The sequence below is a fragment of the Leucoraja erinacea genome, chromosome 3, assembly GCF_028641065.1.
Source record: "Leucoraja erinacea ecotype New England chromosome 3, Leri_hhj_1, whole genome shotgun sequence".
Taxonomy (NCBI): domain Eukaryota; kingdom Metazoa; phylum Chordata; class Chondrichthyes; order Rajiformes; family Rajidae; genus Leucoraja; species Leucoraja erinaceus.
This window is the reverse complement of record NC_073379.1, coordinates 12,529,259-12,542,504: the sequence shown is the minus strand read 5'-3', so window position 1 is coordinate 12,542,504 and position 13,246 is coordinate 12,529,259. Positions and strand designations below refer to the sequence as shown.

Genomic DNA, 13,246 nt, shown 5'->3' with positions numbered 1-13,246 from the left:
TGCTCTCTGCTGATAGTCTGATGGAGGAGGTGATCTGGGTCCATGGCACGACGAGATAGTGCCAGAGTTGCTGCTTGCCTTCGGATCCCTGCAGGCGGAATGCCTGTAAATATAGGGAGCTGCTCGACTGGAGTAGGTTGAAGGCACCCAGTGATGGTTCGCAAGGTGCTGTTCAAGCTCGTGTTTACCTGGCTAGTATGTCTGCTTCTACTCAGGACTGCTTAGTTGGTGATAGGATGGTTCAGTTGCCTGATAATAGCTGGAAATAAACTGTCCCTAAATCTGGAGGTGTGCAGAGGAGGGAGTGACCAGGGTGAGACTGGTCCTTGATTATGCTGCTGGCCTCGCCGAGGCAGCATGACGTGTAGTGTTGTGCTGCTCCTGGCAGGCATGATATCTGTAATACCTGTTCATCAGTTGGCCTGTTTTTCACGAGGTTGCATGGTCACACACTGGTGACTGTTTTCATTCCACAGCGGTGACGGGGAGAAGGAGCGATTGGCGGTGGTGGGATCACCCTACTGGATGGCACCCGAGGTCCTGAGAGGAGAGCTATACGACGAGAAGGTAAAAGCAGGCAGCTAACGCAAGCACACGGCCACTCGTACAGTAACACATGACCCCCCGTGACAAGGGTGCAGTCAGAGAGCACGGAAAAGGCCCTTTAAGGGTCAAGAGTGTTTTATTGTCATATGTCCTGAAACAGAACTATTAATTTCTTACTTGCAGCAGCACAACAGACATGTAAACATAGAACTCTGTAAAACCCACCAGAAACAACAAAAAGTTTTTTTGTGTATATATAAAATTATGGTCTAGTGTGTATGTATATGTGTATATATATATATATGTGTGTGTGTGTGTCCATATATATTCCTTGTTCCTTTCTGGGACATATGGCAATGAAACTCCGTGTATGAAACAAGTTGTGTATGCCCTCAAGTTTAGGTAATTCGGAGTTTATTTGGAGTTGTGGTGTTTGATAGCCTGAAGGTTGTTGGGAAGAAGCTGCTCCTGGACCTGGTCATTATAGTTTACCTCTATACCTCCAAGGCTCCTATACCTTCTTCCCGATGGCAGGAGTGAAATGGGATTGTGCCCAGGGTAGTGTGTGTCTCTGATAATGCGCGCTGACATTTAGAGGCCGTACCACATGTCGGTCCCGTTGATGATGGGGAGCTCAGTACCCGTTGATGGACTGGGCCGTGTTCTCCACTTTTTGCAATCTTCTTCCTTGGTATTTGAGTTGCCAATCAAGATGTCCCATCCATTTGGATCAATGCGTCGATTGGCAGTCTGTGACCACGTCAACCATTTAAAATGTTGCTTCCTTCTCACCCTCATGCAGACGGATATCTTCGCTTACGGCATCATTCTGTGCGAGATGATTGCCAGAATACCCGCTGACCCCGACTACATGCCCCGCACTGAGGTAACAACAACCACCCTGCATTTATTTTGTTCCTTCGAGTTTAATTCATTTTGGAGACACAGCGTTGTGTTCGCGCCAACCAGCGATCGCACGTACACTAGTTCTATCCAAAACACCGGGGTCAATTTATGGAAGCCAATTAACCTACAAACTTGCATGTCGTTGGAATGCGGAAGGAAACCAGTGAACCTGTAGAAAACCCACCTGGTCACAGGGGGAATGTACAAACTGCATACATGCAGCACCCATAGTCAGGATCGAACCCAGGTCTCAGGCACTGTAAGGCAGCAACTCCACCGCTGCACCACTATCCAAAAATCTCACCCTGAACGTTATTGAACCATTGAGTAAGCATTTTAAAGAAATACTTTAAAAGAGCAATCTTTAACATTTTAACTTTTTTTTTGTTTTGAATTTAGTTTAATTCAGTTTAGTTTTTCGTTTTGTGAAACAGTGCAGAAACAGGCCCTACGGCCCACCGAGTCTGCGTCGACCTACGATCCCCGCACACTAACACTATCCTACATACACTAGGGACAATGTACCATTTTTCCAAAGCCAATTACAAACCAGTACATCTATGGAGTGTGGGACAAAGCCAGAGGACCCAGAGAAAACCCACACGATCACGGGGAGAACGTACAAACTCCATACATGCAGCACCCGTGGCCGGGATCGAACCCGGGTCTCTGCCGCTGTGAGGCAGCAATTCTACCGCTGCGCCACTGTGCTGCCCCACGTTCTGGAGGTTAATGTCTTAAACTCACTGCCGGAGAAGGCAGTGGAATCAGATATATTTCTCAGAGGGGAAGAAAAGCTTGGTGTGTCCCTGAGCATAGTCGCTGAAACCAATCACTGACAAGTTACCAAGAGGCACGGAAGTGTGGAGCTTACTTGTTTCTCAGCCCTTTTGGCATACGCTGCACCTTTATTCATCTCAATTGTGGGCAGAACAAAGTGCCAGAGTATCTCAGCGGGTCAGGCAGCACATCTAGAGGACACGGATAAGCGACTTTTTGGGTCAGGACCTTTCTTCAAACTGATTGTAGTGGGAGGGGGTGGGGGGGAGAGAGAAAGCTGTAAAAGAGATGGGGGCAGGACAAAGCCTGGCAGGTGATGGTTGGATACAGGTGAGGGTATTTTTTTTTAATTTGGCAGACAGGTGCATAAAGGACAGAGATGAAGGGGAAACAAAAGGCTGACAAAATGGGAGTAAAGTAGACAAAAGGGTGTTGATAGGAGAGAAGAGTTTTGAAAGATCAGTGAAATGTAAAGCCAGAGGGAGGGATATAGGTGCAAGGGAAGAGGGAGGGGGAGTGGGGGGGGGGGGGTTGAGAAATGTAGAGAAGGGTAGGTGGGAGAACGGAAGAATAGCACTGGGATCAGGTAAGAGGGAAATGTTTCCACTAGCGGAGAGTAAAGGACCAGAAGAATAAAAGGACGTTCCTTTAGAAAGAAGATGAGGAGGAATATCTTTCGTCAGAGGGTGGTGAATCTGTGGAATTCATTGCCAAGCCTTTGGGTATTTTTAAAGCGGAGATTGACAGTTTCTTGATTAGTACGGGTGACAGGGAGAAGACAGGAGAATGGGGTTGAGAGGGATAGATCGCCCATGATTGAATGGCGGAGTTGACTCGATGGGCCGTATGGCCAGATTCTGCTCCTGTGAATTTATAAAATGTGGTAAAATGGGATTGGCGTAGATAGGCATATTGGTTGGCACGGACAAGTCGGGCTGAAAGACATATTGCATACTATACGACACTTTGAATAGAGAGCTCACTATAACTCATTCTCTGCACTCAATACTCCTTTCACTGACACCTTCACAGTGTTTGATGTGCAAGTATCTACAAGCACATGTACGGTGACATTCTTTTTCTTTGCATACAGTTCAGTAAAGTGCAACTGTACTTAAGCACAATCCTAGATTAAGTACAAAATGTATAGAAATAGCACAGTGAGTCTGAGGAAAACAAGGTCTCACCAACAACAATGTCATAAATGAGTAGGAAGGAACTGCAGATGCTGGTTTACGCTGAAGATAGACACAAAAAGCTGGAGTAACTCAGCGGTTCAGGCAGCATCTCTGGAGAGAAGGAATGGGTGACGTTTCAGGTCGAGGCCCTTCTTCAGACTGAGAGTCAGAGGAGAGGGGAACTAGAGATATGAAAAGATGTAAAGAACAAATGAATAAAGTGTATGAAAAGAACAAATCAAAGCCAGCCAGATGATCAGGGAAAGGTGGAGCTCACAATGGTTCATTGTTGGCTGTAATACGAGTGTTAACGAGTGATACAAATGTTGAAACTAAGCAGAAGGACAGCGAAACTAGTAGGGTGACTAGGGGTGGGGGAGGGATGGAGAGAGAGGAAATGCAATGATTACTTGAAGCTAGAGAAATCAGGATTTATACCACTGGGCTGCAAGCTGCCCAAGCGAAATATGAGGTGTTGCTCCAATTTGCAAATGTCCAACGAATGAACAAGTTTTTAAGAAGGAACTGCAGATGCTGGAAAATCGAAGATAGACAAAAATGCTGGATAAATTCAGTGGGTGAGGCAGCAGCTATGAAGCGAAGGAAATAGGCATGGACAAGTTTTATTGCTTGAATGATAAGCAGTGAACAAGTAATCAGGAAGAGATTTACTGATCTTCATCCAGTGGTATTATGATGTTAGACACAAAATGCTGGAGTAAGTCTGCATTATGATGTTATTGTTCAATCACCTGAGAGTTATTGGTTATTGATTTATTATTGTCACATGTACACAGTGAAAAAAAAATGTTTTTGTGAGCTTTCTTACCATAGATGAATGCATCAGGTAGTGCACAAAGGAAGTAAATGTAGAGCCCAATATAGTGTTACAGCTAAAGCGAAAGTGCAGATAAAAAAAGTGCAAGGGCTGCAATTAGGTAGATTGGATCAGGAATACAACCTAAGTTTATGAGACAAAATACTGGAGTAACTCAGCGGGTGAGGCAGCATCTCTGGGGAGAAGGAATAAGGAATGGGCGACGTTTTGGGACTGAAGAAGGGTCTCGACCCGAAACGTCGCCGAGATGCTGCCTCACCCGCTGCGTTACTCCAGCATTTTGTGTCTATCTTCGATTTAAACCAGCAGTTCTTTCTTACACACTAAGCTCATGAGAGGTCTGTTCAAGGGTGTTATAACAAGAGCGGGGAGGCAGCTGTTCTTGAATCTGATGGTCTGTGTTTGAAGCTTTTTTTATCCTTTCCCTGATAGGAGAGGAGGGAAGAGGGGATGATCAAAGGTATCAAAGATATTTTATTAGTCACATTCACATACACCTAGGTGTAGTGAAGTGAAATGCTTTTTGCCATTTTGCAGCACACAAAAAAGAATACAGACATAACACCAATGAGAGTCTTAAACACATAGAACATCCCCCCACAATGGTTCCCATTATGAGGGAAGGCACAAAGTCCAGTCCCCAACCCCAGTTCACCCATAGTCGGGCCCATTGAGGCCTCCACAGTTGCCTCTATGGAGGCCCGATGTTCCTGGCCGTTCTCGCCGGGTGATGTTGCTCCGGCGTCGGGAGAGTCCTCCCAGCGGCCTGGGAACCCTGGAACGGCCGCTTCCGCACTGGAGGCCGCGGCTTCCAAAGCCGACAAGGCCGCGCCGGTTGGAGCTCCACAACTGGTGATCTCGTCGCGAGATCCCAGGCTCCCGATGTAAAGTCAGCGCCGCTGCCCGCAGCTGGCCGCTCCTCAGACCCGCAGCTCCGCGATGTTGTTCCGGGCAAGGCATCGCCTGCTCCACGATAGCGCTCCAGCGCTGTGCCGCCGCTGAAATCCGTGGTTCTGGGCGGTCCCCGACAGGAAACGCCGCTCCGGGCCCGCTGGTAGGCCACGAGGACGGGTCGAAGCTGCAGCCCGGAGAAAAGCTGCCTCTCCGACCAGGTAGGGACCCTGAAAGGTAGTTTCCCCCTTCCCCCCCCCCCCACAATAAAAAAGTCTAGACCTCCAACAAAACACTTTAACTAACTTAAAATAAAAATAAAAAGATGAAGAGCCAGACAGCCATGCACAGGACAGCGCCCCCTACTCTATTGGGGTCTGAATAGTCCTTGATAAGATCTCATCCTCAGGATAATAGTGAATTAAGTTAAGGTGCTTCCTGAGCAGTACAACACAGGCAAAGGCCCTTCAGCCCACAATATCTGTGCTGAGCATGTCAAGGTAATCTCATTTGCCTGCCCGTGATCCATTTTCCTCCATAATCATGGCTCTTTCTAAGAGCCTCTTAAATGCCACCTTTCGTGTCTGCCTCCACTCCCACCCCTAGCAGCACATTCCAGGCACCCGCAGCTCTGTGTAAAAATAAAATGCCCCACACATCTTGTTTAACCTTTGCTTCACTCACCTTAAAGCTATGGCATCTAGATGAGGGTGCTAACAGACACCATGTGGGGGTTGGGTTGCAGAAGGGAGTTGTCATTGTGTGTCGGTGTCATTTAGTGGATTTTTATTGCACACGGGCTTGCTCATGTATCCTTTCTCTGGATCTGCATTATTCTGGGCTGTGGAAAGGAGGAAAAGTTGGCAATTTCGATTGCCCATTCTGTATATACGACCATTGTGCCTCTTTCAGCTGAAGCTCCTTTTAGCCAGTTTTTAATAAGCATTCCTTTTGGGAAATAACATTGTTGATTTATTCTGATCTGTCTCGGCATGCGTGAGTGTTCAGCAATCCTACTTCATGCCCAGGCAACCCTGCTTTTACTTTAGTTTAGCGTACAGCGTGGAAACAGGCCCATTGGCCCACCGAGTCCGCGCTGACCAGCGATCATGTGTACACTAGCACTATGGGGACAATTTACAATTTTACCAAAGCCAATTAACCTACAAACCTGTATGTCTTTGGAATGTGGGAGGAAAACAGAGCACCCGGAGAAAACCCACACGGTCGCAGGGAGAAGGTACAAATTCCATACAGACAGCACCTGTATTCAGGATCGAACCCAGTCTCTGGCGCTGTGAAGCAGCAATGGCATCACTGTGCCATCCTAAGACGAGTTATCAAACAAGGTTGGCTGCTGCAAGGCGCTGCTTGCTGTACAAACTGAACAAGCTTGCCTTCAAGAAACTAATACCTTTACTCATGACGTTTTGAAATCTCTTTGGTCCCAGCCGTACGGTTTCATTGCACAGCGGCGCAGCTGGTACAGCCGCTGCCTCACAGCGCCAGAGATCCAGGTTCGATCCTGACGTTGGGTGCTGTCTGTGTGAAGTTTGCACATTCTCCCTCACACCACGTGGATTTTCTCAGGGATTCTGGACTCTGGATTCTTCCCACATCCCAAATCTGTAACTTCTCCATAGTGTGGATGTGATACTGGGATAACTTAGAAACATAGAAAAATAGGTGCAGGAGTAGGCCAATCGGCCCTTCGTGCCTGCACCGCCATTCAATATGATCATGGCTGATCATCCAACTCAGTATCCTGTACCTGCCTTCTCTCCATACCCCCTGATACCATTAGCCACAAGGGCCACATCTAACTCCCTCTTAAATAAAGCCAATGAACTGGCCTCAACCACCTTCTGTGGCAGAGAATTCCACAGATTCACCACTCTCTGTGTGAAAAATGTTTTTCTCATCTTGGTCCTAAAAGATTTCCCCCTTATCCTTAAACTGTGACCCCTTGTTGTGGATTTCCCCAACATCGGGAACAATCTTCCTGCATCTAGCCTGTCAAACTCCTTAAGAATTTTGTACGTTTCTATAAGATCCCCCCTCAATCTTCTAAATTCTAATGAGTACAAGCCGAGTTTATCCAGTCTTTCTTCATATGAAAGTCCTAACATCCCAGGAATCAGTCTGGTGAACTTAGAACTAGATTGAATGGGTAATTGAAAATTGCCGTGGATTCAGTGGGCCGAAGAACCTATTTCCATTCTGTTTTTCTAAATTATAAAAAAAAACATAAGCATCTCAAGAGTCAGCTAGATTATGTTCTGAAATATCAGGAATTGGATTGTTGTGAATGGTTCCATGCTGTCGACTGAAGCTATACTGCACCTTTTCTGCAAGTTTAGTTTAGTGGATTGTCACCTTGTCGTGGTGGAGAAGCTTGTATGGAGCTGGGATCCTGAGAGCGATGCCGTCTGGAGCTATCTATGCTCCTGGTAGGGCCACCCTTGGCGGTAAGGTCGAGGGGGAGGTCCCTGACAAAGAGCAATCCAACCAAGACCTCAACGGTGGAACAGGCAGAGGACGATGGCTGACCTTAGTGGAGCGTCACAACGGCTGGGAAGGCGGATGAAGGCTGCAGCAGAAAAGGGTCTCCAGTCGTCTTGGACTCCATGCCACTGGATCTTGACCCAGATCGGTCAAGGACCGTAGGGTGGCTGTCTGTGTACCAGTCTCCCCACGTTAAACAAAGCCATGCACAGGCGTCCTCCATATAAGGACTAGCATCCTGGAGACACCCATGGTCAGCCATGACCGAAAGGGGGCCTAAGAAGTTTAGTTTAGAGGCACAGCGTGGAAACAGGTACTTCAGTCCACCTAGTCTGCGCCGACCACCGATCACTCACTCATACTAGTTCTATCCTGCACACTGGGGCCAATCTTTACAATTAACCTACAAACCTGCACGTCTTTGGAATGTGGGAGGAGACCACAGCACCCGGAGGAAACACACGCAGTCACATGGAGAACCTGCAAACTCCACAGACAGCATCTTAGGTCAGGATTGAACCTAGGTCTCTGGCGCTGTGAGGCAGCAGCTGCCCCTACTGTGCCACCGCTAAGTGTTTGGTTGGACTCCAGGCCGAACTTTCACTCACCCGGAGTGTATAATGCAGTGATCTGAGAGGAACATGTGCCATTTCCCCAGATGTAACACTGACAAAGAACCTGTTTTCCCCGATCACTCACTTTGTTGCTGCATGAATTTTGAATGATCAGTCTGTGACTGGGCTCCACAAGCTGTGAATTATTCAGAAGGGGACTGTGTGTGCCAAGTGAAGGCCTTTCTCTGCATTCAGTACTACCTTTGTGTAGGTTCCCTGTTTGTTAAAAGCAATTATTGAGGCTTAGCCATTGTACATGGAGCATTTAAATTATATGTGCTGGCACATAAATTATTCACATCACCTTTGCAGCAACTGGCCTTCAGTATGACTACTTTCCGTCAAGACTGATTCCCGTCAATCCTATCAACAACTGGAGAGCGGTCCTAAGCCACTATTTACCTCATTTGAAGATCCTCGATCTATCTTTAATCGGACTTAGTGGGCTTTATCTTGCATTCAACGTTATACCCTTTATCATGCATACAATTGACAACAAACAAATCTAAAAGAGGAAATGGCAGGCCAGACAAAAACAGACATGAGCAAATGACACACATTGTCCCATTCTTGCTGAGATTAGTACAACACAGTGGCACAGCTGGTAGAATCACTGGCTCACAGCACCAGAGACCCGGTTCAATCCTGACCTCGAGAACAGTCTGTGTGTGGAGTTTGTACGTTCTCCCTATGACCGCGTCAGTTTCCTCCCACATCCCAAACACATGCGTGTTTGCAGGTTCAGTGGCCTCTGTAAATTGTCTTGTGTGTATTGGAGAGAACTAGTGTATGGGTATCCGTTGGTCGGTGCGGATTCGGTGGGCCTAAGGCCTGTTTCTGCACGTTATCTTTTCACTAAACATGCGGGTTTGTACGCTAATTGGCCTCTGTAAATTGCCCCCAGTGTGTTGGGAGTGGAGGAGAAATTGGGAGAACATAGAATTAGTGTGAACGAGTGATCGATGGTCGGTGCGGTCTCGGTTGTCCATTTCCATACTGTATCTTTCAATCAATGTCAGAAGGTGGTGAGTTGGGGAGAGGAGCAGGGAAGAGCGACTGGCATTTTTAAACACCGATCTGTTGTTAAACCTCCAATGCAAAGCAGCAGCCATTTTACAAAGGGACAGAATTCCCACAGTGAATAGTGAGGAATGGACACTTTAATCTCTGATTTAGTTGAGACAAGCCTTAACCTTTTAAGTTGTTTCTTTCACGTCCATGAAAGTTTAGGGTGGTACAGACAGCGGGTAGTGCAGCTGCTGGGTGGAGTTTGCATGTTCTCCCTGTGATTGTGTAGGTTTCCTCTGGATGCTCTAGTTTCCTCCTTCATCCTAAAGATGTGCAGATTGGTAGGTTAATTGGCCACTGTAAAATGCCCCCAGTCTTGTGGGTGAGGGGTAAAATCTGGCAGTTGATGCTAGTGTGAGGTGAATAAGATGGGATCAGAAGGACACACAATGCTGGAGTAACTCAGCGGGTCAGGCAGCACCTCTCGAGAACATGGATTGATGATATTTCAGGAAGAAACCCTTTGTGAGGCACATTCCGATCCATGTTCTCCAGAGATGCTGCCTGACCTGTTGAGTTACTCCAGCACATGATGTCCTTTTGTGTAAACCTGCATCTGCAGTTCCAAAAGTTGTTTCCAAAAGATGGGATCAGTGTAAATGGGTACTTTATGCACTCAGTGGGCCTGTTTCCATGGTCATAGGGTCATACGTTGTGGACCTGAAGAAGGGTCTTGACCCGAAACGTCACTTATTTTCTCGAGATGCTGCCTGACCCGCTGAGATACTCCAGCTTTTTGTGTCTTATCTTCAGCGTGGAAAATAGCTCAACTTGCCCACACCAACCAACATGTCCAATATGCACTAGTCCCACCTGCCTGTGTTTGGCCCCTTAATCCTCTAAACCCTCTAACCCTCTAAACCTGTCTCGAGTACCATGTAAAAAATGTTCTTAAACGTTACAATAGTACCTGCATAGAGGTGGATGGTTCTATGACTTGAAATTCACTGAGATTTAGTAGCTGGAAAATTACCCATCCAATTATAAATTGTCCCCATTGTGTAGGATAGTGCTAGTGTACGGGGTGATCGCTGGTCAGCTGAACGGCCTGTTTCCATCCTGTATCTCAAAAGTCTAAAGTTCATAATTGTGCATTTGCAGTAAGTGGCCCAACCTCTCACCAGAGCAAGAAAAGACACAAAGTACTGGAGTAGCTGAGCAGGTCAGACAGCATCTCTGGGGGAGATGACTAGGCAAAGTTTCCAATCAGGACCCTTCTTCAGACTCACCAAACAGGCCACAGAGCTCCCAGAAACACACACACGCACACTGCGCCACCTGCTGATGTTAGTGCGTAGTGCATGACAGTCCAACTTCCTTCCTGGTTCCAAAGGTCTCTCAAACATGTTCACATCACATCATGTTTAAGAAAGAACTGCTGGTGGAAAGAAGATGCTGGTAAAATCAAAGGTAGACAAAAAATGCTGGATAAACTCAGCAGATAAGGGTTTCGACCTGAAACGTCACCTATTCCATCTCTCCATAGATGCTGCCTCACCCGCTGAGTTTATCCAGCATTTTTTGTCCACATCACGTCATTGTTGCTATTGGAGCTGCAGGGGTACATTCATTCTCTCTTCTGGTTATCCACAAAGTTAAACCAAAATAAATAGTTAGAGTGTACAGAGAGTCATCATATTGCTGGCTAGCTCTTACAACATTCTGTGGTGGAAAGCATGCCGTTGGGTTGCATCACAATTTGGTTTGGATACTGCTCTGTCCTAGACTACAATCAACTGCAGAGTTGTAGATGTAGTCCAGTCCATCACACAGAGCAGACTCCCAACCATTGACAAAAAAACCCCACAAAGTGATGGAGGAACTCAGCGGGTCAGGCAGTCTCTGGAGAACATGGATAGGTGACGTTTCACAGAGTGCTGGAGTAACTCAGCGGGTCAGGCAGTATCTCTGGAAAACATGGATGGGTAATGTTTTGGATCTGGACCCTTCTTCAGACATCCCCACCATTGACTCTATCAATACTTCATGCTGCCTCAAGAAAGCAGCCAGCATAATCTAGGATCTTTTCCACCCTGGTCATTCCCTCTCCTCCCCGTTTCCAGCTTGCAGAAGATATCAAATCGTGAAAACACGCACCACCAGACTAGGAATAGCTTCTTCAGCTCTGTTATCAGACTACTCAACGATCCATCCATAAGCTAGGGTATTGTTCTGATTTTACAACCTACCTCTTTGCAAACATTGGACTTTTCTCTGGAACTTTTACACTACAATGCTGAGACAATATATATTCTGCAGTCTGGTATTTTTCCTCTTATCCATACCTTTATTGTACTTGTGTATGGCTTGATTGTGTTTTCTTGCAGTATCATCTAATGTTATTGGATAGCACACAAGCAAATGCTTTTCACTGTACCTCAGTACATGTGACAACAATAACCTAATACCAATCTCAGTTTAGACTGGCAGTGTCCTCTTGTTAGGAGAAACTGCAAGTTTCAATTCAGTACTGGATGCACCTTAGCCCAGGCTAAAATTTCCCCATTCCCTCCATCCATTCATTGCCTCTTATTCTCTCCCCCTCCCCCATTAAAACATGATTGGGGACATAGTGGGGAAACAGGCCCTTCAGCCCAACTTGCCCACACCGACCGACATGGCCCATCTATACTAGTCCCACCTGCCTGTATTTGGCCCATATCCATCTAAACCTGTCCTATCCATGTACCTGTCTAAATGTTCCTTCAATGGTACTTTTAATTGCACTGTATTGTCACATGTACCAAGGTATCGTTAAATTAATTTTGGTATACAGTTCAGTACAAGTATCACTATACACAATACACAAGACAAATGGGAATCTCAGATACAATACAAATGTGTAGCAGTGGTAAACTGAGACAGTATAAAGTCGCCAGAATCAGTGCCATTTTCAAGTCCCACCTGTTATAGGGGTAGATTTCTTGACCTGACCATGCAGGCCTGTTGTCCTGGTAGAATTGGTCCTCTGTGCTGCTGCAGGCCGCGTCCAGTACAGATGCAAGGCCTCTTTGTGCGGCGCCCGGTCCAGCCGAGCCCCACGCTGCTGCAGGGCCTCCAGTGGCCCACTCCACCGTGCAGGGACTGCGCTTCCACCCTTAGCCGGTCAGCTTACTTCTCTTAAATGTTGTGATTGTACCTGCCTCAACTACCTCCTCTGGCAGCTCATTTCATATACCCACCACCCTTTGTGTGAAAAAGCTACCCGTCAGGTTCCTATTATCAGTATCAGTATTTCTTTAATAGCATTTCAATGAGTACTCGCTTACACAGAGGAAACGAAAAAACATTGCTCAATCGGTTTCCCCACCCATCTTAAACATATGACCTCTGGTTCTCGATCCCCCTACTCTGGGTAAAAGATTCTCTGCAATTACTGATCTGTTCACCTCCTATTTTATACACCTCTACAACATCTCCTCCTCATCCTCCTGCTCTCCAAGGAATAAAATCCTAGCCTGGCCAACCTCTCCCTATAGCTCAGACCCTCCTGTCCTGCACTGTTTTCAAGAGAGTTAGATTTAGCTCTTAGGGTTAAGGGAATCAAGGGATATGGGTAAAAGGCCAGAGCGGAGCACTGATTTTGGATGATCAGCCATGATTATATTGAAGGGCCGAATTACCTACTCCTGCACCTATGTTCTGTGTTTTGATGTACACTGTTTACTGTACTTGCACAACAGACAACTGACAGGCTAACGTCAATGTTCTCCACCCTCTTGCAGAACTTTGGGCTGGATGTGAAGACTTTCGAGAAGATGGTGGGAGACTGTCCGCCTGTATTCCTGGACCTGGCTGTCCTCTGCTGTGATGTGAGTCTCGTAAAATTGGTAAAACTCGTCAAAGTCCCTGTAAGAACTGAAATCTGTGTGCAGAATTAAAATGAGACAACAAATGGTGGGGCCCTTGGGTGTATTGAG

General features: G+C 46.6%; 1 protein-coding gene and 1 long non-coding RNA gene across 5 annotated transcripts in view; one reads left to right on the top strand and one right to left on the bottom strand.

The window, feature by feature from the left end:
• LOC129695289 (dual specificity testis-specific protein kinase 1-like) overlaps positions 1 to 13,246 on the top strand; it is a 103,295-nt gene that overhangs the window by 77,753 nt on the left and 12,296 nt on the right. For both annotated transcript variants that reach the window (XM_055632100.1, XM_055632099.1), the window contains 3 exons: positions 477 to 567; positions 1,349 to 1,432; positions 13,052 to 13,138. In XM_055632100.1, the coding sequence (XP_055488075.1) occupies positions 477 to 567; positions 1,349 to 1,432; positions 13,052 to 13,138 (262 nt within the window). The remainder of the gene's footprint in view (positions 1 to 476; positions 568 to 1,348; positions 1,433 to 13,051; positions 13,139 to 13,246) is intronic.
• Positions 1 to 13,246, bottom strand: part of LOC129695293 (uncharacterized) — a 52,460-nt gene that overhangs the window by 27,559 nt on the left and 11,655 nt on the right. Inside the window, exon 1 of one of the 3 annotated variants that reach the window (XR_008723136.1) lies at positions 5,824 to 6,122. The exons of the other annotated variants lie outside the window; for them this stretch is intronic. This is a non-coding gene — a long non-coding RNA (uncharacterized LOC129695293). Of the gene's footprint in view, positions 1 to 5,823; positions 6,123 to 13,246 lie in introns of those variants that run through there. 3 annotated transcript variants of the gene reach the window in all.